The 22,360-nt window shown below is 41.5% G+C and overlaps 2 protein-coding genes across 7 annotated transcripts in view; one reads left to right on the top strand and one right to left on the bottom strand.

The window, feature by feature from the left end:
• Nucleotides 1-12,338, top strand: part of SMAD5 (SMAD family member 5) — a 51,932-nt gene extending 39,594 nt beyond the window's left edge. For 3 of the 6 annotated variants that reach the window (XM_032627192.1, XM_032627191.1, XM_032627193.1), the window contains 3 exons: nucleotides 2,579-2,800; nucleotides 4,562-4,818; nucleotides 6,259-12,338. In XM_032627192.1, the coding sequence (XP_032483083.1) occupies nucleotides 2,579-2,800; nucleotides 4,562-4,818; nucleotides 6,259-6,402 (623 nt within the window). In that variant the 3' untranslated portion in view covers nucleotides 6,403-12,338. The remainder of the gene's footprint in view (nucleotides 1-2,578; nucleotides 2,801-4,561; nucleotides 4,819-6,258) is intronic. The other 3 variants (XR_004349241.1, XR_004349240.1, XR_004349242.1) reach the window with 3 other exon arrangements.
• Nucleotides 12,339-19,674: 7,336 nt separating this feature from the next.
• Nucleotides 19,675-21,348, bottom strand: SMIM32 (small integral membrane protein 32). The gene has a single exon (XM_032628617.1). The coding sequence runs from the start codon at nucleotides 20,744-20,746 to the stop codon at nucleotides 20,435-20,437; it is 312 nt and encodes a 103-aa protein (XP_032484508.1). The 5' UTR covers nucleotides 20,747-21,348; the 3' UTR covers nucleotides 19,675-20,434.
• Nucleotides 21,349-22,360: the final 1,012 nt, after the last annotated feature.

Below are 22,360 nucleotides of genomic sequence, written 5' to 3'. Positions count from 1 at the left end.
TTCAGCAAACCATCACTCCTATCCATTTCCAGAACTTTTTCATCATTTCAAATAGAACTCTGTACCTATTAAATAATGACTCCCCATTCCCCCTCACCTTACCTCCTTGGTAACTACCATTCTATAATTTACATTAGGATTCATTTTTTGTATTAACATTCTTTGGGTTGTAACAAATGAATAATGACATGTAGCCATCATTATATTATCATATAGAATAGTTTCACTTCCCTAAAAATCCTCTGTGCTCTGCCTGTTCATCCCTCCCTCTCTCCTAACCCCTGGCAACCACTGATCTTTTTATTGTCTCCATAGTTTTGCCTTTTCCAGATGTCTTGTAATCGGAATCTTACAGTATGTAGCCTTTTCAGATTGGCTTCTTCACTTAGTAATATACATTTAAGTCCCCCACCAACCATGTCTTTTCATGGCTTGATAGCTCATTTCTTTTTAGTGTTGAATAATATTCCATTGTCTGGTGTACCACAGTTTATTTATCCATTCACCTCTTGAAGGATATCTTGGTTGCTTTCAAGTTTTAACAGTTATGAATAAAGCTTCTATAAACATCTCTCTGCAGTTTTTGTGTGGACATAAGTTTTTGACTCCTTTAGGTAAATACCGAGGAACACATTTGCTGGATTGTATGGTAAAAGTTTGTTTAGTTTTGTAAGAGGTCAACAGACTGTCTTCCAAAGTGGCTGTACCATTTTACACTCTCACCAGCAGTGAATGAGAGTTTCTGTTGCTCCTCATCTTCACCAGCGTTTGGTGTTGTCAGTGCTTTGGATTTTGGTCATTCTAATGGTTGTGTAGTAGTGTCTCTTTGCAATTTTAATTTGCATTTTCCTGATGAAATGTAATGTGGAGCATCTTTTTATATGTTTATTTGCCATGTGTATATCTTCAGTGAGGTGTCTGTTCATGTCTTTGACGAGTTTTTCTCATTACCTTGTTCATTTTCTTGTTGAGTTTTAAGAGTTCTTTGTATATTTTGTGTAACAGTCCTTTAACCAAACGTGTCTTTTGCAAATATATTTTCCCATTCTGTGGCTTGTCTTCTCATTCTTTGTGTTGTATCTAAAAAGCCGTCACCCTATTCAAGGTCATCTAGATATTGTCCTCTGCTATCTTCTAGAGTTTTATAGTTTTGTATCATAGGTCCGTGATCCATTTTTGAGGTAATTTTCATGAATAGTGTAAGATATTGTGTCTAGATTCATTTTTTTGCCTGTGAATGTCAGTTGTTCTTATACTATTTGTTGGAAAGACTATCTTGTATCTATTATTGGGGAAGTAACCAAGATCCTTCATCAAAGATCAGTTAACTATATTTATGTGGATGTATTTCTGGGCTCTCTGTTCCTTTGATCTCTGTTCTTTTGCCAATACCACACTGTCTTGATTCCTGTAGCTTTATAGTGAGTCTTTAAGTTGGATAGTGTTAGTCTTCCAGTTTTGTTTTTCAATATTGTGTTGGTTGTTCTGGGTCTTTTGCCTCCTCGTGTAAACTTTAGGATCAGTTTATCAATATCCACAAGATGATTTGTTGGGATTTTTATTGGGATTTCATTGACTCTGTAGATCATGTTGGGAAGAACTGATATCTTAAGAATATAGAGGCTTCCTATACATGAACCTGGACTATATCTCTGTTTAGTTTTTCTTTGAATTCTTTCTTTAGAGTTTCATAGTTTCCTCATATAGATTTTATATCTATTTTGTTTGGTTTTTACCTAAATATTTCATTTTTTGAGTGCTGATATAAATGGTAATGAATTTTTCATTTCAAATTCTACTTGTTCATTGCTGGTATAGGAAGGTGATTGACTTTAGTATATTAACCTTACAACTTGCAGCCTTGCTATAAGTGCTTATCAGTTCTGGGAGGTTTTTTGTCAGTCATTTCAGATTTTCTGCATAGACAATCTTGTCGTTTGAGAACAGACAGTTTTATGTCTTCCTTCTCAATCTGTATACCTTTTATTTCCTTTTCTTGTCTTAGTGCCTTAGCTAGGATTTCCAGTGTGTTGTTGTAAAGGAGTGGTGAGCACAGCCTTGCCTTGTTACTGATCTTAGCAGAAAAGCTTCTAGTTTTTCACCATTAAGTATGACGTTAGCTGTAAGTTTTTTGTAAATGTTCTTTATCTCAAGTTGAAGAAGTTCCCCTCTATTCCTGGTTTGCTAAGAGGCTTACTTAGTTTTTTAGTTCAAATTTTTGTTTAAAATAATTTTACAGATACTGGTATAGTTAAGTCTTTCAGTTTGCTGAAACAGAGGTTTGTCATCTCAAATTTAAACCTGGATTAGATTCTGCTAGAAAAATAACTTAAAATGTGATGTTGCCTATCCGTGTATATGTATAATTTTGAAAATTGTTATGATCAAGGCATTTCTGATGTTTGTTTTTTTGAAAACAAACATACAAACAGACTGAAAGTCAGGAAGGACAGTGAGACTTAAGTGAAATATCTGAAAATTTTCTTTTTCATATAGTGCTTGGGTTGGGTTAAAGGAAACACAGAGTCTGGAGTTTCTGATAATCATTAAATATTTTTTCTGTCTGGTTTGTTCACAGATGTTCAGCCTGTTGCCTATGAAGAGCCCAAACATTGGTGTTCAATTGTCTACTATGAATTAAACAATCGTGTTGGGGAAGCTTTTCATGCATCTTCTACTAGTGTGTTAGTAGATGGATTCACAGACCCTTCAAATAACAAAAGTAGATTCTGCTTGGGATTGTTGTCAAATGTTAATCGTAATTCAACAATTGAAAACACCAGGCGACATATTGGAAAAGGTAATTTTGTCATTTTCCTACTTTCAGTTGAATTCAGTCATTTGTTGTGCTTGCTATGTAGTATGCATTGTGTAAGGTTCTGGGGCATACAAAGAAGCTTAAGGCATGGTCCTGCCCTCAAGTTGGAGATGTTGAAGAATGTATTAAGTAAAGACAGACTTCTTTTCTTTATCCTACCTACTTTTTCTTCATAGTACTTAGGGTCTGAAATCATACTATCCTGTGTTTATTTTTTTAATTTTCAGTCTTTTTGACTGAAATACAAGCTGTACAGAAATTTGCGTTGTTCACAACAATATCTTCAGCAACTAGAATGCTGCCTGGCTTATAGTACATACACAAGAAATACTTGTAGAATATATGAACGCTAGTGAAGGATTAAAATTTTAAAATTATGGTATTTGTGGAATATTTTGGGTTGATGACTTGAAAGAATTTCCATTATGTTAGAGGAGCAGGGTTACTGGTAGGATATCCAGTTTGAATGACGTAAGTCTTCAATGGCTTCACTGCCACTTCTCCCAGCTTTTAAATTCAGGTAACAGGGTTTTATGTATAATTCATCCTGCAAGATAGTTGCCACAGCAAACAAGGAACTTTTCACACTGCAGTGAAATGTCTCATGCATTAAGTGGTCAGAAAGGAAACCTATCCCAGGTAGAGCTGTTTGCCTCTCTTTTAAGAAGTTTTGTTTTTACCACTTGCTACTTTTTGCTTCTTTGACTTGAGAAAGTCTTGGTCCAAATTAGGAACAAAAGGTAAATAACTTTAATTGTAATATGATTTCTTATAGAAGAGATTCAGAAAAATAGTATGTACAAAAATAAGTTGGAAAGAAAGTTTCCATTCTTTTTTGACAGAACTGTCAACTTGCCATGATTTTTTTAGGTAAAATGCCTCACTTCTATGCATTGATACTTCATTCTGCAGTAGAATAATTTAAGAGAAATCTACTTGGTGAATTCTTAAATTCTAGAATCATTTTCCTCTTTTTTCCCAGTATACAGTTCTAGGATCCTTTCTTCCACGGCTCATTTTTATTTGCCCAGAAGCAAAACTAGTTTTTAATGTCATAGCCTGAAACTAGTCTGTGACTCACATGTGTGTACTATGATGGTCTTTTTAGTACTATTTGCAGTAGAGAAAAGTTGGGAACAACTTCAGCTCTAGCTATATAATTTGAATTTTTAAATATTGAACATTCATATATTATTTATATATTTTTTAAATACCCAAAACATTTTTTTAAAGGAAAGTAAAATACATCTGCCATTTAAAGGCTTTTCCTATGACCTGAAATTACATATGTGACTTAGCTTTTTTTTTTTTAAATGCTGCAGACCTTTCCATTAGCAAAAAGAGTGCAAAACTTTTTGCCAAACAACTATTCATAACAGTTGATAGCACTAAGAATTCCTTTGAAAGGACTCATCATAAGGTGCTTTTGGGGGACTTTTTTTTTGCCATTGCTTTCTTTGAGATGATAAATGATTGTTGGAAAAGGAAAAAAAAAAACCCTGAGAACTGATAACCTAATATGCTGCCAACTTGAGGCTTAAGTCTTAGTTGTTTGAGGATGATTTTAGATCTAGGCACATTAACCTCTTGATTATCTTTGGCAGCATAAGGCCATCTAGTGGCAGCTTCTGTCTGAAGACTTGCTATAGTGGAGTAGTTATTCTTGGTTGCACCTCATACAACTTCCTCGATTTCATTATACTGCTTTGTTAAGTTTACTCTTGTAATGCCTGTCTTTTTAAGGTGTTCATCTGTACTATGTTGGTGGAGAGGTGTATGCAGAGTGCCTCAGTGACAGCAGCATATTTGTACAGAGTAGGAACTGCAACTTTCATCATGGCTTTCATCCTACCACTGTCTGTAAGATTCCCAGCAGCTGCAGCCTCAAAATTTTTAACAATCAGGAGTTTGCCCAGCTTCTGGCTCAGTCAGTCAACCATGGATTTGAGGCAGTATATGAGCTTACCAAAATGTGTACCATTCGAATGAGTTTTGTCAAGGTGAGTGGGTTGTGACCTGTAGCTTAATTTGAGTCACTGTAAATATGTGTATTATATGTCTGTAGGTCATAATTTTAAAAAGTCTTTGTTAAATGAAAGGTAGTAACTATTTTTTACCTGATTTAATAGGTTTTTAAATAAGATTCTTGAATTTATAACTTAAACCACATGATTGGTCTAAGATTTTATTTTATAATCCAGACATTATAAAGTGCTCAATATTGATATTGAATAGGGACTGAGTTTATAAAAGAATTTCAGTTAAAGGCTAAATCGCTAGAAAGCATTTAATATTAAAATTGCTTTTTAAGTTCCTTAGCTTCAGCAGTTTCAGTCATTATTGGATCCCATTAGGTAGATGTAAAGAATTCTTTACCATACTAAAATTATTTTCCTTGTTTTAAGCTCTGTTATTAAGGATTTGAAAAGATCAAAGAACTTTTCAAATTTATCATTTGCTCTTGGCCTAATTTTATTGGTATTCCAAATGATGGTGCATAAGCAAAATTTAGAAAGAATTTTGGTGTTACATTTCAGCAACCTGTCCTGTACCTGCTTGTTCCTTAAGGATTTAGCCAAAGAAGAGCAATTGTCAAATGCTCTGTGTACCTTTTTTTCTTTTTGGCCCACAGCCCCACAGCCCAGTGTTTTCTTGCTATAGGCTTTGTTATAGGCCTGTTTATGCAGCAGTTTATCAATAGCCCTGAAGGCATTTCCCTTGCCTTCTATAGAAACATGGCTTTTGCATATTCAGTTTAGTCTCCCAGTCCACCCCTCATCACAGCTGCTTACTTTTCCTGGGCCAGGACTACTGTAAGCAGTAAAGCAGAGAGCTAGTTAAATTCAGGCAAGTAGAAGTGAAAAAATTCTGTTTTACTCTTTGGCGTTTTAGGCTAAAGTGGTCCAGCTCAATTCATCCCAGTAATTTCCCATCTTAAAGGATAATGATATGTGACTGCCACTTTAATTACATTTGTATGCATTGATCAGATTTACAACGCCTTATCTGATGTTTAAAAAGAACCCTGAAAATCAAAAACTTTTTGTTTACAAAATCTGATGTGAACTTACATGAGGCTATATTTGAGTTTTATTTATCCCATTAAGAGAGAATATAGCTCACTGCAGGAATATTAATATTTTAATTATAAGGTATTTTACCATTATTAACTTCCTAAAAGTAAAAAAAAAAAAGAATTCTGAAACATATCTTGTTCCAAGGGTTTCTATTAAGGGATTATATGTTATTATAACGATGCAGCTATTGTGCTGCTTTTAATTTCATGGTGAATGCTAAGATTGGTTTTGTGATAGTTTTTCCTTTAGGTGTGTCTATATAGCTCTACTGTTAAAGTTTATTTTTGTTAGTGTGTTGAAATTGGTTTCGACTGGCTGACAATTTAAAACGTGGCTTGCCATGTTATCTGTTCATTTTCATAGGGCTGGGGAGCAGAATATCACCGGCAAGATGTTACCAGCACCCCATGTTGGATTGAGATTCATCTTCATGGGCCTCTTCAGTGGCTGGATAAAGTCCTCACTCAGATGGGCTCCCCTCTAAACCCCATTTCTTCTGTTTCATAGTGTAGAAGTATTCTTTTTCAGTTATATTATTAGTGGACTTGTTTTAATTTTAGGGAAAATTTCAGTACAGATACTGTGAGCTTACGTGGAAAACAGATATTACAGCTTATTTTTTTTCTACATAATTGTGACCAATACATTTGTTTTTGTGATGAATCAACATCTGTTTGTATTCACGTTCATGTGATTAACTCTCAAAAGTGTTGTGAAAGACGCAGAGTGAGTATTGTGCCCCAGTTCAGAAGTTTGGCATTGATCTTAAACTGGAACATACTTTTGCCTTATTGTCCCAGCAATTTTTTTACTTGTTAAATTTTTTTGGAAAAGTAATAGATCACATGATGAAAATTATAACAGTGTAAGAAGGTGTTCAATGAGAGTCTTCCGTTCTATTCTTGATTCTCCAGAAGCTGTACTTTTACCAGTTTCTTAGTCCTACCAACTTTAAAAAAGTGTAATTCATTGTTTTTTAAAAGCATATGGTAGGGGCTTAAAGGAAACTATAAAAAAAAAAGTCTTTTATTTGAAGGAACACTATGCACTGCTCTAACAGGTAGTGTTCAGTAAAAGCCCAGTGATAGTTTTCTAAGTTACATAAAATTTACATTTAGTACAGCTAAATGTTTGTCAGTGTATTGTGACTTCACTCAATATTATCTTTTGTAAAATATTTCCTTTTTTTAAAAAAACTTACTGCAAACAACGGATCTCCAGTATATGTCATTTACTCAAATCTGTCATAAGTACTACTTTATAGCTAGTGACAGTGCATGCACGGCCTTGTTCAGTTGTGTTTGCTGCTTTTGGCCAATGTTGCAAGAACTCTAATTTTGACATGCATTAATCTTTTATTTTGCACTTTGATGGGTGATAGTTTTTAGAGTAACCTTTTGTGAAACACACTCAAGTGACTTGGACTTACATGTTCATCCTTGCTTCCTTGGTACCCCTTTTGTATTAAACACTGCAGTTTATAGATTACAGTTATAGGAAGTTATGCTTTTTCTAGCTTTTGTTGTATTTTCAACCTAGATTATAAGACTGTTATTCTGTAGCTCCAATTGAAGGTGCCTTTTTAATTCCCTGCAGGATGATATTAATGTTGGAAAATCATGTACTTCATCCCATTGCTCTTACTTGCGTCTCTTTCCCCATGCAAGGACCTGTGTCCTGTAGCCATAGGAGCCTCTTCAGTCTGGCCCCAAGGATGAGGCCACTTGTCTGATGCTTAAATGAATTGAGCTAGCTGATTTGAAAACATTCACATGTCAAAGAATACAGACTATTCTCTCAGTTACCATGGGTGCTCTTTTTCCATTTTTTTAGCACCTATGTGGATACCAGTCTCCACAATCCTCAGAGAGGAAAGACATGAAAACTCTAAAATGTTCATTTAATCAGTCATGCTTAAGGGCTTTGAGTAAAGGACTCTTAACCTCTTTTTCTAGGGAGCAGTCAGATGGACACCTAGTTATGGCATGAAGAACAAATACATTATTTTGGAAAAAAAAATCACCTAACTTACCTATTAGAAGAAGCTTATTTTCCAGTGCCTTTTAAAAATATGTGGAGCCATGTCAGTCTTCTGTTTAAAATGTTAGTTTCATTTGACTTTCTACTTTGCCCTTTGTGCTCTTATGAGGAAAAAAAATGCATTTTTTGAGTAAAGGAGAATGCAGTTCCTTTTGTTTTCCATAACATTATTTATTGCTTTTATAAAGTGCAGCCAATGGATGGTTTTAGTTCTCTCAGATGAAGTGCCACATGTGTTTCAGCTCACAGTCCTTTGCTAAGTAAAAGGAAATTTTCTGACAGTCACCTGAGCCTTAAACGTAAGTTTTACATGACATGCATTCTCAATCTTCCAGAATTGTGTCAGCCACACAAAAGAGGTTTATTTGTTTAGTGATAGAACTTAGCTACTTACATCATTCTTCTACTTAACAGGCTCATGGCACAATCTTTGGAACAAATTTGTAGAATAACTACCTAGGTTGACTGGCAGATACATGTAATCAACTTCAGTGGGCTTGAGCTGGTGGAAACTATTGAATTGTTTTATTGATGCTTACAACTGAGTTAATTAAAAATTGTTTTTATTCATGTAACAGCCTTTAGAGTTAGCAAGATTTTATGTGATTGGCTTTCTCTGTGTTTTCTCTAAGGAGCTGTGTCTCGAATGACAGTACTGAAGCAATTAACTGGTAAGAGTTTCATATAGAAGTATAATTAAGCCTGTTGTATTTCCTAAAAGTTGTTAACTCCACATCCCTGAGTTTTATATGAAAACTTCATTCAATCCAGCTGGTCCTCTAATTCCTGAGGATGCTCAGTACAGGAATGGATGGGAAATAAAAATTAGCCAGTGAGATTAAAAAAACTAAGTAAAATTCTACCAGTGAAAAAAGCACCTCTGAAAGAAACCATTTCGTAAGATTACAGTTTTAAGCTTTCATTTAATCTCCAGAATGGTTTATAGTCAAATTTATGAAAACATCATCACAACCAGAAAAATCACATTTTATAGCATGTACAACATTGAAATAAATACATGCCAGCTGAAAAGACAGAGTCTGGGAATGATAAAACTACAGCCAGTTTGGTAAATGCAAAAAGAGGAATAGAATCGAAACTAATCTCAGTAATGTAGTAAAGCAACAGAAAGATGCTGACTGGAAAAGGTAATTTAAGAGGTGCATTTGACTAACATCTCTACATAATTACCTGGCTTACGTTATGGAATATAAACTAGTAGGCATGTTACTGACCTACTGAAGTGAACGTTTTTTCTTTAGAGAAAATTTAAGGAAGACATCAATCTAAATGTCAAATATATATATCAGACTATAAATCACTTTTTACATTTTCTTGTTATGTAAGTAAACTATCAGTATGATAATAGAATTGTCTGGGTTTCTGAGGTGAAATCCACAGTAAGATTACTGTCAATAGGTAGTTCAATAAGTTATACTTAATAGTATGGAAAGAGGGTGTAGCTATTTTATACTTTTCATAACATTTGAGAGTAAGACATTCTTTTAGGATGTAAAATGATCAGTAAGTATTCAGATTTGGAATCTATTGTTAAGATAAGGACTGGGGCTCACATTATATAACCTTCAGTATTATCTTAGAGTACCTGTGGGAAACAGTTCCCCTGTAATAGTGTTCTTTTAAAGGAGAAAGTTTATACAAAAATGAAATCATGCCAGTAGCAGAGAAACTCTAAATTCAACTTTGATAGTACCTGTTTAAGTGTTGTATTTCTATTACAGAGAGCATCTAATATACCATTTTAGTTCCATTTCTTTATACTTTCTCTAGTTGCTTGCTTAATATTACTTTGGATCGTTATCATTCTCCTACTTAAAATATATTAATACCTTTTATACTTTCTGAAGAAGGAAAAATCTTTTGATAATTATTAAATTCAGCTTCCGATGATGGTTTAAATTTTGGACCTAGTAACTTTTAAGAGGCTCAGAGCTCTTCCTTGTCTTATTAGTTAAATCCTCACTTAATCTCTCTGGTAGGAATTATGAATGTGTGTCCTCATTATACCCATCAGCTAGATAAGCAAGAATCTTTTAAGGTAGTAGATAGCCTGCTGGTTTTAGAAGTGTTTGGTGATTTTTATTGGCGGGAGTTTTCCTAAGTATTGGTTTATGGGCATCTCCTCAGGTATTCAGTAGCGCAGCTTTTTGGGTGGTAATCTCAGGTTTGATGCCTGTTTCAACCCCTGGAGGGTAGCATTTTCCTCATTAAAACAGGTGGGACTGGGGAGGTTTACTTCTCACAGAAGATGCATGTATGGAGAGAGAATTTGAGGCATTTCTTCTATGTAAACAATTCTATTCAATACCTGCTAAACAGAAATTTAGCTAGTTCTTTGTAATTCACTGGATTGAAGTTTAGCATGTCCTAATTACAAGAGGTAAGAGTATTTGTCAAGCCTTTGTTATATTGGATTTTTCATAATAGAAACTTCTCTTCTAAAATGCAGTTATTATGATTGAGGTGTTACCCTAAAATTGGATGATTTACAAAAACCAATGAGAAGGATTTTACATATCAAATTTTTTTAAAAATAAGAGCTTATGCTGTAATATTTGCTGGTAGCAATTGCTGTAAAACATGTGGTGAATTGTTTTGTTGAAAAGATCTAGTCTCAGAGCAGGATTCTTCTGTTATTTATGACAGAGTGAAAAAGGTTTGTGTGGTTCTCGTCCAAATAATTCAGTTCTTAAAATTCCTAAATTCGTCATAAACCATTGTCCTTTAAGGATTTATTTGAAGATAACTGTTTTTTAAAAGTTTGAAATTTTGTGTAGAGGTAGATTTTGTTTTACCCCGTTGATAGGTAGTACCTTCTTAATACTAGCTGGTGTTAGCTATAACAAAACTCCAGTGAGGCCAAACAATCTCAAGTAAAGAAGAAGTCTTTTAGAGTCAGATTTTCCCTTCTAATACCATTGGAGATGCTGCTGCTTTGATTTATTCATAAAGTATTTTAACTGTAGGGACTCTTGGAGATAATAGTTGGGCAAGTGCTTTTCTTTTCAACGTGGTTGGTTAAAGTTGCATTTTGAAAATCACTTATGCTAAAATTGGGTAGGACTGTAATCATGAAAACTGGGTATTTGTATGTAATCCTGCCCATGTTCTCTTAAAAAGATATTTCATATGCAGATGATAAAGACCAAATCACTGGCTGCACTCTAGGTCTGCTTCTTACTTGTACTTGTTCTCCTTCTGTTTATGTTTGTAGAAAATGAAATTCTAGCAACATGCTTCAATTCTGTTATCTTTTTGATACTTATAAAAATGTATTAGGTTTTACTATATTGTGCTTTTCAAAGCCATAACTCTTAAGAACTTTGTTTTTGGATATTGTTTGCTAATACTTTATTTTAATAAATCTCAAAATCTGCTTAATGTGTGTTTTTGTTTGTTTTGGGGGCTATTCTTTTTTGATTTAACATGTTTCATTGAGTGAAGTTATAAAAAAGGATGAGATTATCAGTTGCTGTGACCGGCTGTGTTATCTGTTTGTGCACTAGCGATAGAAATTGAATATACTAGGCCTTTCCACCCAGCATGAGGTTTCCTCAGAAGGATCAGTATGTTTCTATTCTGTTTATAAGAGAGTTGATGTGTTTTTCTTTGTTAGTTTAGTTTTGTTTTGAAAAAGGATTTGAATCTAGAGTCTGGGGTTTTTTAGTTTAACCACTAATTTCCCTTCCCTAGCTCTATCTAAAATTAGAGGTCTTGACCAGATGATTGAGAGACAGAATAGTTGTTGGCAGAGCTGGCTTTGGAGTCTGCTTGCCTGCATTTGAGTCCTGGACCTCAGAGCTTCCTTAACTCTGTGCCCTTAGGCTTAACCACTCTGTGCCTCAGTTTCCTGATCTGTAACGTAAAAGTCTACTCGTAGGATTTGGGGGAAGTTTAAATAAAGTGATACAAATATAGTACTTAGTGCCCGCCACATCAGAACTCTTTTGTTATTATTATTATCATAACCATCATCTCTTACATTTCTGCTACTTCTTTGAATCAGAGGAATTATTTCTGATGCTACTTGACCTTGGTAGATTAATCCTTGATTACCCACTTTGCGAATTAGCCTTGCTTTTCTTAATTTTCTCCTTTTAAAAGAAGCTCAAAATCACAGATTAGTTTTGTCATCCCCACCAAATGCCTGCCTACTTTTACCACCTTCTGTGTTGTATATACAAGAAGTACAAACTTATTCTAATTAGAAGGGGATGGTGAAAATCCATGTGTCCCCACTAGAAAAACCCAAACTAAATATTTTAACCTGAAAGAATAAATATAAAAGCTCTTATTATTCTCTTTAGAGAAAAGGCTTCATCAAAAGATGAACTAATCTGCAAATTAGTTTCTTCTTAGGTTTTTTTTTTTTTTTTTTTGAAGTGTAAGGCGTTTAGTAGCAAGTTCACTGTTTTAGAAGCATACTTTAAAAACATTTGTTCTGGCAAAAGATTTCAGTGAACAGTGAGAGGTGGTGTTGGCTTCTCTCAGATTTAAGATAATTAGTTTTCAAATTGCCGTAGCCAAAACCGTTCAGGTGACAGGGATCAATTGTGACATCGGCTTCAATTTTCTTTTAGACACGAGAACTCAATGGCTAATGCTATTCCATATTACAGCAGTTTTGATGCAATTCATATTTTATAAATATTTATAAGAAGGCTATCAGCGGGCTATAAGAAAGTATTTCCCCCTCCCATTCAACATTTTAAATATTACTGTGTTTTTTGTTGTTGAATTTGTAAGCCTATCTTAATAAACTGACTTTTGTAAAAAAAAAAAAAAAAAGTCCTGTGTTCTTTCCGTCTAAATCACTTTTTGTGGTTGTATTTTAAAGGGGCTACAGGGAAAATATAAAGAAGAGTTTTTGGCACCTTGCTTAACTATCTCCATCTTAAAGTATGTTGCATGGGGGTGGAAGGAGGATTTAGGTTGGTGGTTAAGATTATTATCAATATTGTTTCAAGTGGACGTGTGTTATAGTTGCTGTGAGGGGTGTTTCGTGAGGCAGTTTTTTGATGTTTGGGATGGATTTTGAAAGCCTTCTTACACTTTTTCTTAATCTCTTACCCCTTTCCTGTCACCTTTTATTTCATTTTAAATAATAGTTTTATCTGAGATAAATGCTGAGAATTTTAATAGTACAGAAAAGTATGAACTAAAAATCCCAAACCAATAGTGAACCACTAAACATCTGTGCATGTATCCTTCTAAACTATTCAGGTAGTCATTCTACATCAGTCCTTTCCTTTCTTTGACAAGAATTTAGCTGATTATGGGTGAAGCTATAGCTCCTTTTTTGAAAGGGTTCTAAGAGAAATTGGTTTGGTTCCAAAGTGTTTCTTGAATTCTGTATCCCCAAGAGAGCATTGTCCTCTGAGCTGTCTCTTATTTTGTTGAATGGCAGACCTTTCCAAAACATATTACATCAAGCTTAGCTCTCCAGATATTTTAATGAGACTGCTGAAGTGACAGAAGAAGCCAATTGGGATTAATCTGGGAAGGCTTTCAGAAAGAAGGAAAATAAGACTTTGGAAAAGAAGGAGAAAGAAAAAAAAGTTTTTCATTCTCCATAGCATTTATCACCATCCAACATTCTACATGTTTTATTTCTCTACCCTGTTTATAGACTGTGTCATCTCATGGGAATGTAAGCTGTGGCCAGATATGTCTTCCCACTGCTAGAACAGTTTTTGATATATTGTAAGCAGTCGAATATTTGTTGAATGAATGAGAGTACTGAAACCAGATATGATTTTTTATACTAGAATTTAGCTTTAAATTATGTAATAAGACAATACTTAATTGAATGGATTGGAGCTCAGTACTTTATTAGATCTCTTTATTACCCACCTCATAGGAGAAGAAAGGGGGAAACTCAACTAAGAATGTTCATATTTATTCTTTCTCTTTGAGCTTTTGGACCTTTGCCCCAAAGTTATCAGGCTCCTGGACTGTTGCTTAGAGAACCTACAAAACTAACAGGCAACTTGGAGCTTTAACCTGTTGACATTTAATATTTTCCCAGAGAATCGAAAGGGCACAGTTTCCTTGATGTATTTGACGAGAGAAAATAACAACAACAACAAAAAAAGTGTGCTTTTTAGTTCATGGCTTACAGGGGCAGCGGCGGCAGTGTTAAGAACCCTGTAGTTTGATTTTAGTGCCCTGGTTTAGATTCCATAATATCACCCCCAACTGTTGTGCCTGAGGGTCAGGCCTTTAATTGCATTCAGGTGGGGCACCCTATGCAGTGCCTTTGAGAAACAGAACAGTGACCTGTGTTTGTACTTCAGAATAAAAGATTCATTTTGCTAAAGAGAGAGCGTGTGTGATTGTGGGGGGAGAAAAAGCAGAGGAGGGTTCGAAGGGCTATGCAGACATTAGTTGAGATTAATGGTAAACATCCCTTGGTTGTCTTTTCTTTACATAAAATTCTGTGAATTTTACAGAGTTTGTTTAGGCCAAGTTAGTGATGGCAGTGAAGGTGAAGATGATGAATGCAAGCACAAACTCGTTGTGTATGAACAGGGAGCCTGCAAAGATGATCTTCATATGAAAAGAAAGGTGCTGTCCTTTTACTGTCTGTTTAATAAACTGCTAGACGTTTACCATACCCGTTTTCTCTCCTTAATCGTTGGACACCTCTGTCCAGCTGCATACCACATTTCCCAGCCTCCCTTTCAGCTGTGGCCAGTCATGCGACTAAGCTGTGACCATTGGCATAATAGCAGAAATGATACGTGTCATTTTGGCATAATGCTCCACAGAGGAACCCTCTTGCTTTTTCCCCCCTTCCCTGTGGCTAGAATGCAGATAGGATGGCAGGAACTAGAGTAGCCACCTCAAGGTGGACACGGGAGCCAAGGGACGAGGGTGACAGAGTTGTGCTACTCTTGGAAGGTTATGTGGAAAAGAAACTTGGAGGTGGGGAGTGCTCTTTGTTGTAACAGTCAGGCTGTAACCTGGTGAGTCCTTACTTGCTTCTTCACTTACTCTCACCAGACCCTTATTGCGTGCTTACTGCAAGTCAGGCTTCAGGCTCGGCAGCAGAGCTGTCGCAGGGAGTCATTCCTGCCCTCGTGGAAAGTGAAACTGTAACATAGTTTAGTGGTTTCAGTCTCTATCTAGTTAGGGTCATTTGATCAATTTTGGAGGGTGGAGGAGGGGCAGAAATGGAGAATCAAGGAGACTTTAAAAAATAGGCTCTACTCCTGTTTTTCCGAATATCTGGATTTTCTTCTGGTCCTACGTGAGCAGGATCAGGTTGTTCGTTCACTTGTTGAACTAATATTTGAGGGCCTATTAGATGTCAGCTGAGGAGAAACTGAATAGAACAAAAATACTTTCTCTCAAGCATCTTCATTCCGGTTGATGGAGACAAAATAAGCCAAAAAATATACAGGGTAGTGGTAAGTTCTGAGGAGAAAAAGTAGGAGAGGAAGATTTGAAATGTCAGGGGTGGGAGAAGGAAGGTGGCTGAAGGTTTAGATCCAGAAACCAGAGACGGTCTCATTGAGAAGGAAATCTCTGATCAAAGTCCAAGAAGAGGGCTTCCCTGGTGGCGCAGTGGTTGGGAGTCCGCCTGCCGATGCAGGGGACACGGGTTCGTGCCCCGGTCCGGGAAGATCCCACATGCCGCGGAGCGGCTGGGCCCGTGAGCCATGGCCGCTGAGCCTGCGCGTCCGGAGCCTGTGCTCCGCAACGGGAGAGGCCGCAACAGTGAGAGGCCCGCGTACCGCAATTAAAAAAAAAAAAAAAAAAGTCCAAGAAGAGGTGAGGGAGTCAGTATGTGAAGTAGTGATTTAGTTGATTCTTAAGTCAAGGCAATTCAGAAAGCATATGAATGACATGGTAAAGAACTCAGCTTCCCTACAGGAAAAGGAGTAATTCAAGCAGATATAGCTAAAGGTACAGACTTTTTAGTCTCTGCAGGATACAATAATAACTGAAGTGTTACATAGATGGAGACAGGAAATGTCAGTTGCTAACAACTTGGTGGATTACTACCTCCAGGAAACAGGCCAGTCGGAGGCCCGATCAATGAGGAGCGTTCAACTCAATATTTCATCTGATGCAAGTTTAGTTTAAGGCAGCAAATCAAAGGTCAAGTGTTCAGATGAAGAACCCACAGGCAAGAGTTTACCTTAACCTCTAGCTGTCTTTCCATTATATTCCAGTCAACAAATACTTATTCAGTGTCTATTTTGTGCTTAATGCTATGCTGGGCCTTGGGAGAGCAGCAGTGAGCAGAGCAGGCACATGCTGTCCCTGACCTCATACAGCTTACATGGCAGTAGAGGGGAGACACTAGGCCACGAACTACAACACAGTTACTTGATGGCTGCGGTAAGGGACCTGACCGGCGGCTGTGAATGAATGTAACTGACCTCCTCTGAGAACTCAGGCAGATCCATTTTGAGGAAGAGATATTGAGACCTGAGGGATGAGGAGGCATTAGCTGGATGAGGGAGGGGGGACAAGCAGCTTAGGCAGAGGGGCTTTAGGGATCAACAGGACACTGTGTCTTGAGCCTGGAGTGCAAGAGGAGTGTGAGGGGATGAGGCTGGAGAGGTTGGTGGGGGCCGGAAGATGCTGCATCTTGTGGGCCAAGGTTAGAGTTTTGTTTTAAATCCTGAGGACAAGGAGAAGCCACTGGAGTGTAAGCCGGAGCTGGAGGCAGATACTGGGATTGGACGCGTGCTTTGGAGAGAGGCAGAAGTGAATGCTGGGCTTTGAATTCAGGTCACGTTGGTGGAGATGGAGGGGAGTAGATGGAGCAGAGTGGTGTCTAGGATGGACTGCACATGGCAGGATGAAGAAGAGTTCGGGGTCAGGATGACCACCATGTGCTTTTTACTTTGGGCAACCAGATGATGGCTCAGTTTACTGAGATGGAGAAGACTGGAGGAAGGTCTCATTTATATGGAAAGGTGAGGAATTTTAGTCACTGAGGGAAAGCAGTTGCTATTTTTGCTGCTGCAAACACTTCTGAAATGGTCATCCTGATGGCGAATAATAAGGATAGCTCACATTCGAGCACTTACCACATGTCAAACATGAGCTGAACGCCTTACCTCCAGTGTCTCCCACAATGGTGAAAATCCCACGAGCCAGGTACTGTTATCGTCTCCATTTTGCAGATGAGGAAGCAGGTTTTCGGAAATCGAGAAGCATGAGCGTGGCATGCAGTGGATGGCCAAGGTCAGGTTACCGGGCTCCAGGATTCTACATTATGCTGCTTCTCCTGGTTCCTGGCATCTTTAACCACTTCCCTAATTTCCACCCTACCCACCCTCTTACCCCCCATCAGAAATGTCTTCTCAACCCTCTCGCCTGCCCCAGTGACCGGTTACGGAAGAGCAGCCCAAAAACGTGTGTCATAGGTCCTATTCCTCAATTTAGCTTGCAGGCCCAGCCCTTCCAAGGTAACTCCAAGACATCATGGGCTTGATGGAAGAACAAAGGGCAGGAGGATGTGTGTGCATAGATCGACCTTCCTGATATCCATCTAAAGGTCCAGTTACCACGTTATAGTCCACTTACCCTGCATATCAGCAGAAGACAGACATGAACTCAGCCACATCCTTTCCAGGGGAGAATCTGGGTCTAGGTCCCACATGACAAAGGACCCATTACTGCTCAACTAGTCTAACACTAGCCTAGAGATGAGAATGCAATTATTTAGGGTCACCGTCCTGGCAAAAATCAGAACTCTAGTCCAGTTCCTCGTACTGACCCTGCTTGGTTTCTAGATTCCAGATCTACACAGCGCAATTCCTTAGGAATTTCTTCCAGAAGTACCTGTTCATTTGAAGAGGGCAAACCTTTGGCTTAGGTGGCTAAGACCACTGAAACCCTGTAGAGACATCAGAAAGATGGTTTCCAAGTTATCTCCATCTTAGCATTTTTTAGCTTTAACCTCTTGATGCCTTGGGACAGTATTGTATTAAGGGATCCCAAGAGCCTCCTGGATCACTCTGGCTTCAACTGGTTCTGGTCCAGGAACTTCAGATGACCTCTAAGCCAGAAGTCCACTGATAATCCCCCCCGACCCTCACCTTTTTTTGCCGTCACAGTAGAGCTGTGGTGAGAGCACATCCTGTTCGTGGGTCAGCTTCTCCCTTCGGCAGTGCTGCCTCAAGCCTAAGGCTCAGTTACAATAACAGCTAATATTTGAGTGCTAGCATGTTACACTGATTATGTCATTTGACATTCAACCCTGTAGAGCTAGGTGATATAATACTCATTTCACAGATAAGGAAACAGGCTGGGATAGATTAAGTAATTTGCACAGGTCACACAACCAGTGAGCAGTGGAGCTGGGGTTTAAAGCCAGACAGACTCCAGAGCTTGTGCTTCTGACCACTCTGCATACTGCCTTGAGATCTATCCATGGGGAGATGTGGAGGCGGAATACGCTGTCTCTACATTAGTCTCTTACCCCTCACAGACCCCAGACCAAAGCTGGAGGGTCCCGCATATCAGCAGTGTGTGATTTCATTATGCCAGCCAGGGCTCTCATACCTCCTTAAAATTTATTCCATTTTGTCTTCTCTGCAACCAAGGGTCACATGGATTAGCTGAGTTACCATTACTATAGGCTAGGAAGGTTTGGCTACATTTCCAAAAACCAAACTGTTCTGTGAGGTTATCATAGAATTAGCTCCATTAGGGCTTGGTTGGTGTTAGCTCTCCAAGGCATGGGTAATCAAGCCCAAGATGAACTGTCAGCTGCTCATCTCTGCTGCTTCATGGGATAGGAGCAGGAGGGGATCTTGGGCACTGGCTGAGGAGAAGTGGTGGTGAGGAGCCCTTAGCCTGAGACTGGAGCCGTAGCAAGTCTTTTCCCAGCCTCAGCTGGGGTCCTTAGATGGGTTTCAGTGTCAACCCTCACAAAAAGTTTGTAGCACTGTGTGCCTGTATGCATTTTGCCTGACAGGCGTCCTTAGTATTCTTCAGATTCTCAAAATCGGAGTGACCCCTAAATGGTTTAAAACTACTCGATTAGATAATCTACCAAATCTCCTTTAAGTCAAACATTCTCTAAGCTCCGGTGTCCTAATGAGCCAGGTGACTCCTGAAACTTTTAAACCCACCATAAAGAATTCTCCCTAGAATTAGATTAACTTTGAAAATGGTCAAGGTTATCACAATTCTTTCTATTCCCTCTCAGGTTCTTTGAAATCTGCTCCTCCAAGCTGGGGCTTATTCATCCATTGCTTTCCTGCTGTGTTTTCCAGAGCTGGCCTCCCTGTCTACCTCGGGCAGAAGTGCTGAGCAGCTGCCCCCGTTGCCTGACCCTCAGGCCCTTCCTTCACCAGGTGGTTCTGGTCCAGAAAAGGCTCCTGGAAGGGCTCAGGCCCAGAGAGGCTCTGAGAGCGACGGAGTGGATGCCGGGTGGGAGGAACCACCCCACAGGGAAGGTCTCCATGGAGCCCTATAAGAGGGATTTTTTTTTTTTTTTTTCAGCAGCTGAGGCAGCAATTCCTCTTTGAGACCCACTCGGAAGACACTTGCCAGAGCAAGTAACTGACTGACCCTGGGGAAAGGTGGAGCTGGAGAGGAGCAAGCATCATTAAAACTGACCTGGGCCACAGGGAGGTGGGAGGCGCGCTGCGCTTGGGTCTCAGCCTCAGCTCAGGATCGCCCTGCCCTTTATCCCCCTTTCCCAAGTGGCGCAACCAATGACCAGAGCGTCGTCAGCACTGGGTCTAATTCGGTGAGGTTTTATTGTAGAAATGCGGCCTCTGGAGATGGAGGACACTGTTTCCTGACCACAGGGTGCTGCAGGTGGGACCCTGCGCCTCTAGACCGGCTTCCCCTTTGCGCGTGCGGGCAGAGAAACTGGGTCCTCAGACCCGGGCGGGACCCATTGAAACTCGGGTCCCCTCCTTCCCCAGGGGACGAAGCTTCCGAGAGCCATCATTCCCAAGTCCGGCTGAGTTCACACTCAGATCCTAGTGGGACTCTCGGTGCAAAGAGTGGGAGAGGTGGTAATAGCCGTAAGAAGACGGCTGCAGGGCCGGAGACTCCGGACAGGCAGCTCCGGGCTGGCTGCGCGCTCGGGTAGTTGCGCGCTCACAGCGCCTGCCCCTTGGGTATGCAAAGTAGGGAAGTCAGCGCGCGGCGAGAAAGGCTCCCTTGTACGGGCAGGAGCGCCGTCTTGCAGGAAGGCATCCCCTGCCCGTCCCCGCCCCCCCCCCCCCCCCCCTTCAGCTGGGCCCGCTGTCCAGGGAAGACAGAGTCCTCCAGGGAAGCAGAACCTTAGTTCCCTGCAGCCACGAGGATCGGGACCTTCTACAGCCTCCTAACGCCTCCTACTCCCTTGACGCCGAGGGTGCTGCTCGAGGGCGGGAAGGGTGTTGGGGTCAGGGCGCAGTGTTCCCAGGGGCGTCAGATGCACCCTGCCTGGCTCACACCGACTGCTGGTGGCGAGACCGGCACCGGGCGCCTGCCGGCGTGGCTGGCTCCGCCGCTACACCGGCCGCATCTTCCAGGGCGCGCGGGCGTCCCGCAGCGAGCGGTCGTGGGGCAGCGCGGCGAAGGCCGAGTGGCGCAGCTGGCAGCCGATGAAGAGGACGACGAGCGCCACGGAGAGCAGCAGCAGGAAGAAGAGCAGCAGGTAGGTAGGCAGGTCGGGCTTGGCGGCCGCGCCGTCCCGCATCCCGCGCGCGGTAGCTAGCTCCAGCGGCAAAGCGCCCTCCGCCTTGACCGTGGTTGCCAGGGCCAGCGCGCCGCCTACCGCCGCTTCGGGGCCGCCCGTGGCGTTGAACACGTCGCCGTACATGGCCCGCGGGGCCGCCGACCCCGGCCCGACCGCCTCACTTCGCTTTGCGCCGCCCGGCGCCGCCCCGCGCTTCCATGGCGTGCCCTGCTCTTCCCGCTACGGGTGACTGACCGTGAGCCAGGTGCCTGCGGGGTCGTCGGAACCGCGGAGCCCCCGGGCCGCCGCCGCTCCGTAGCCAGCCGCGCTCAGCTGCCCTCCCCGTGGGGTGGTGGACCCCACGGTTCGGAGCTGGACGGCTCGGCGCCCGCGAACCCCGGACTTTTCGGGTTTTTCGCCGTCGCAACCCGCGGTCCCGAATCAGCGACCCGGGTTTACGGCCGCCCTCTCAGCTCGGACCCCAGCTCCGGTGAGCTCCGGGCTCCGGGGCGCCCCTGGGCTACAGCGGCGGCGAAAGCTGAGTGGTGAGTGTGACCGCAGCTCGGGATCCCTGCTGGGCGCCGCCAGAAGCCGAGTGCACTTAGGGCGCAGAAAGGGAGTCCTCGGAGTCCTCCGCGTCCTCCCTCGCTGCTGCCGCTGAGTCTCAGAGCAATTCTGCAGCCTCGAGTCCCTGTTGAGATGCCGGGTGTGCGGAGAACCTGTCCCCGCTGGCTTCGGCTGCTGCGCTCCTGTCTCGAGCTGGAGACTGAGCTCTGAGGCGCCCCGCGCGCTCAGGTCCAGGGCGGGGGGTGGGGGGGGGGTTGGAGGTTGGAGGGGGGCGGGACTGGCGGCGGCTGTCCCCGGGGAGCGGCTGCGAACCAATGAGAGCGAGAGAGGACAGGTATGCACCCCCCCCCACCCCCGCCGCGCCTGTCGTCACATCACTCTCGGACAGAAGGACACACAGAGAGGGAGGGAGGAAAAACACAGGGTCATGGAAAGACAGACAGACAAAGAGACGATTACAGACCTGAGAATAGAGACACACGCAAAATAAGAGACAATAAGGACAGCCAACCGGTTCAGAGACCAGGCTTAGATAGGCATGGATACCTGTGTTTGTTCTCGTGGACATTCTCCTTCCAGGCACAGCCTGGTTGGCTCCGAGTCCCAAGACTGTAGTTTGGGGAGGGCAGGGAGGCCCTGGGTAAGGGCAGAGGGCTCCCAGACAAGCTGGGGCTGGTTCCGTGGGCCCAGGCTCCTCTCTAGCTGAGGACACATGTGCTTCCCCACCATGAGCTCACTTTATCAGCGCCCTTGGCCTGTTCTGCTCAGGCACAGAGGGCAAGAGGAAGACGTGATGCTGGCAATGGCCCACCTGCCCTTGGCAGCCCTGGCAAAGGCTTGGTGGCCAGGACAGGGGTGAGCAGTCAGCAGAACCAAGGGGTATCTCCTTTCCAGGAGTCCACACTCTTCACTTCCTTTGCGAAGTTTTCCAAGCCCCCCAGATTAGAATGGGAACCAGTGGCCTGGCCACCGCAGCCCCTGCACTGTTCAAGAAGCACTGACTGCCCTGGACTGTCATGGTCTGGCACGAAGCTAAAGGAGGCAATCGCCCTCAAGGTTCTGCAAGTGTAGAGTCAGGAGGGAGTGTGCCTCCTTCCATTTTGCACCCTGGGCACCTCAGTCCTCACCCTAGTCCCAGCTCTGAGACCCCTACAGGGTCAGCCAAGGTCACAGCCTTGTCTCCCTCCCCCA

Source organism: Phocoena sinus, chromosome 3, assembly GCF_008692025.1.
Source record: "Phocoena sinus isolate mPhoSin1 chromosome 3, mPhoSin1.pri, whole genome shotgun sequence".
Lineage (NCBI taxonomy): Eukaryota > Metazoa > Chordata > Mammalia > Artiodactyla > Phocoenidae > Phocoena > Phocoena sinus.
This window is presented reverse-complemented; position numbering and strand designations above follow the sequence as displayed.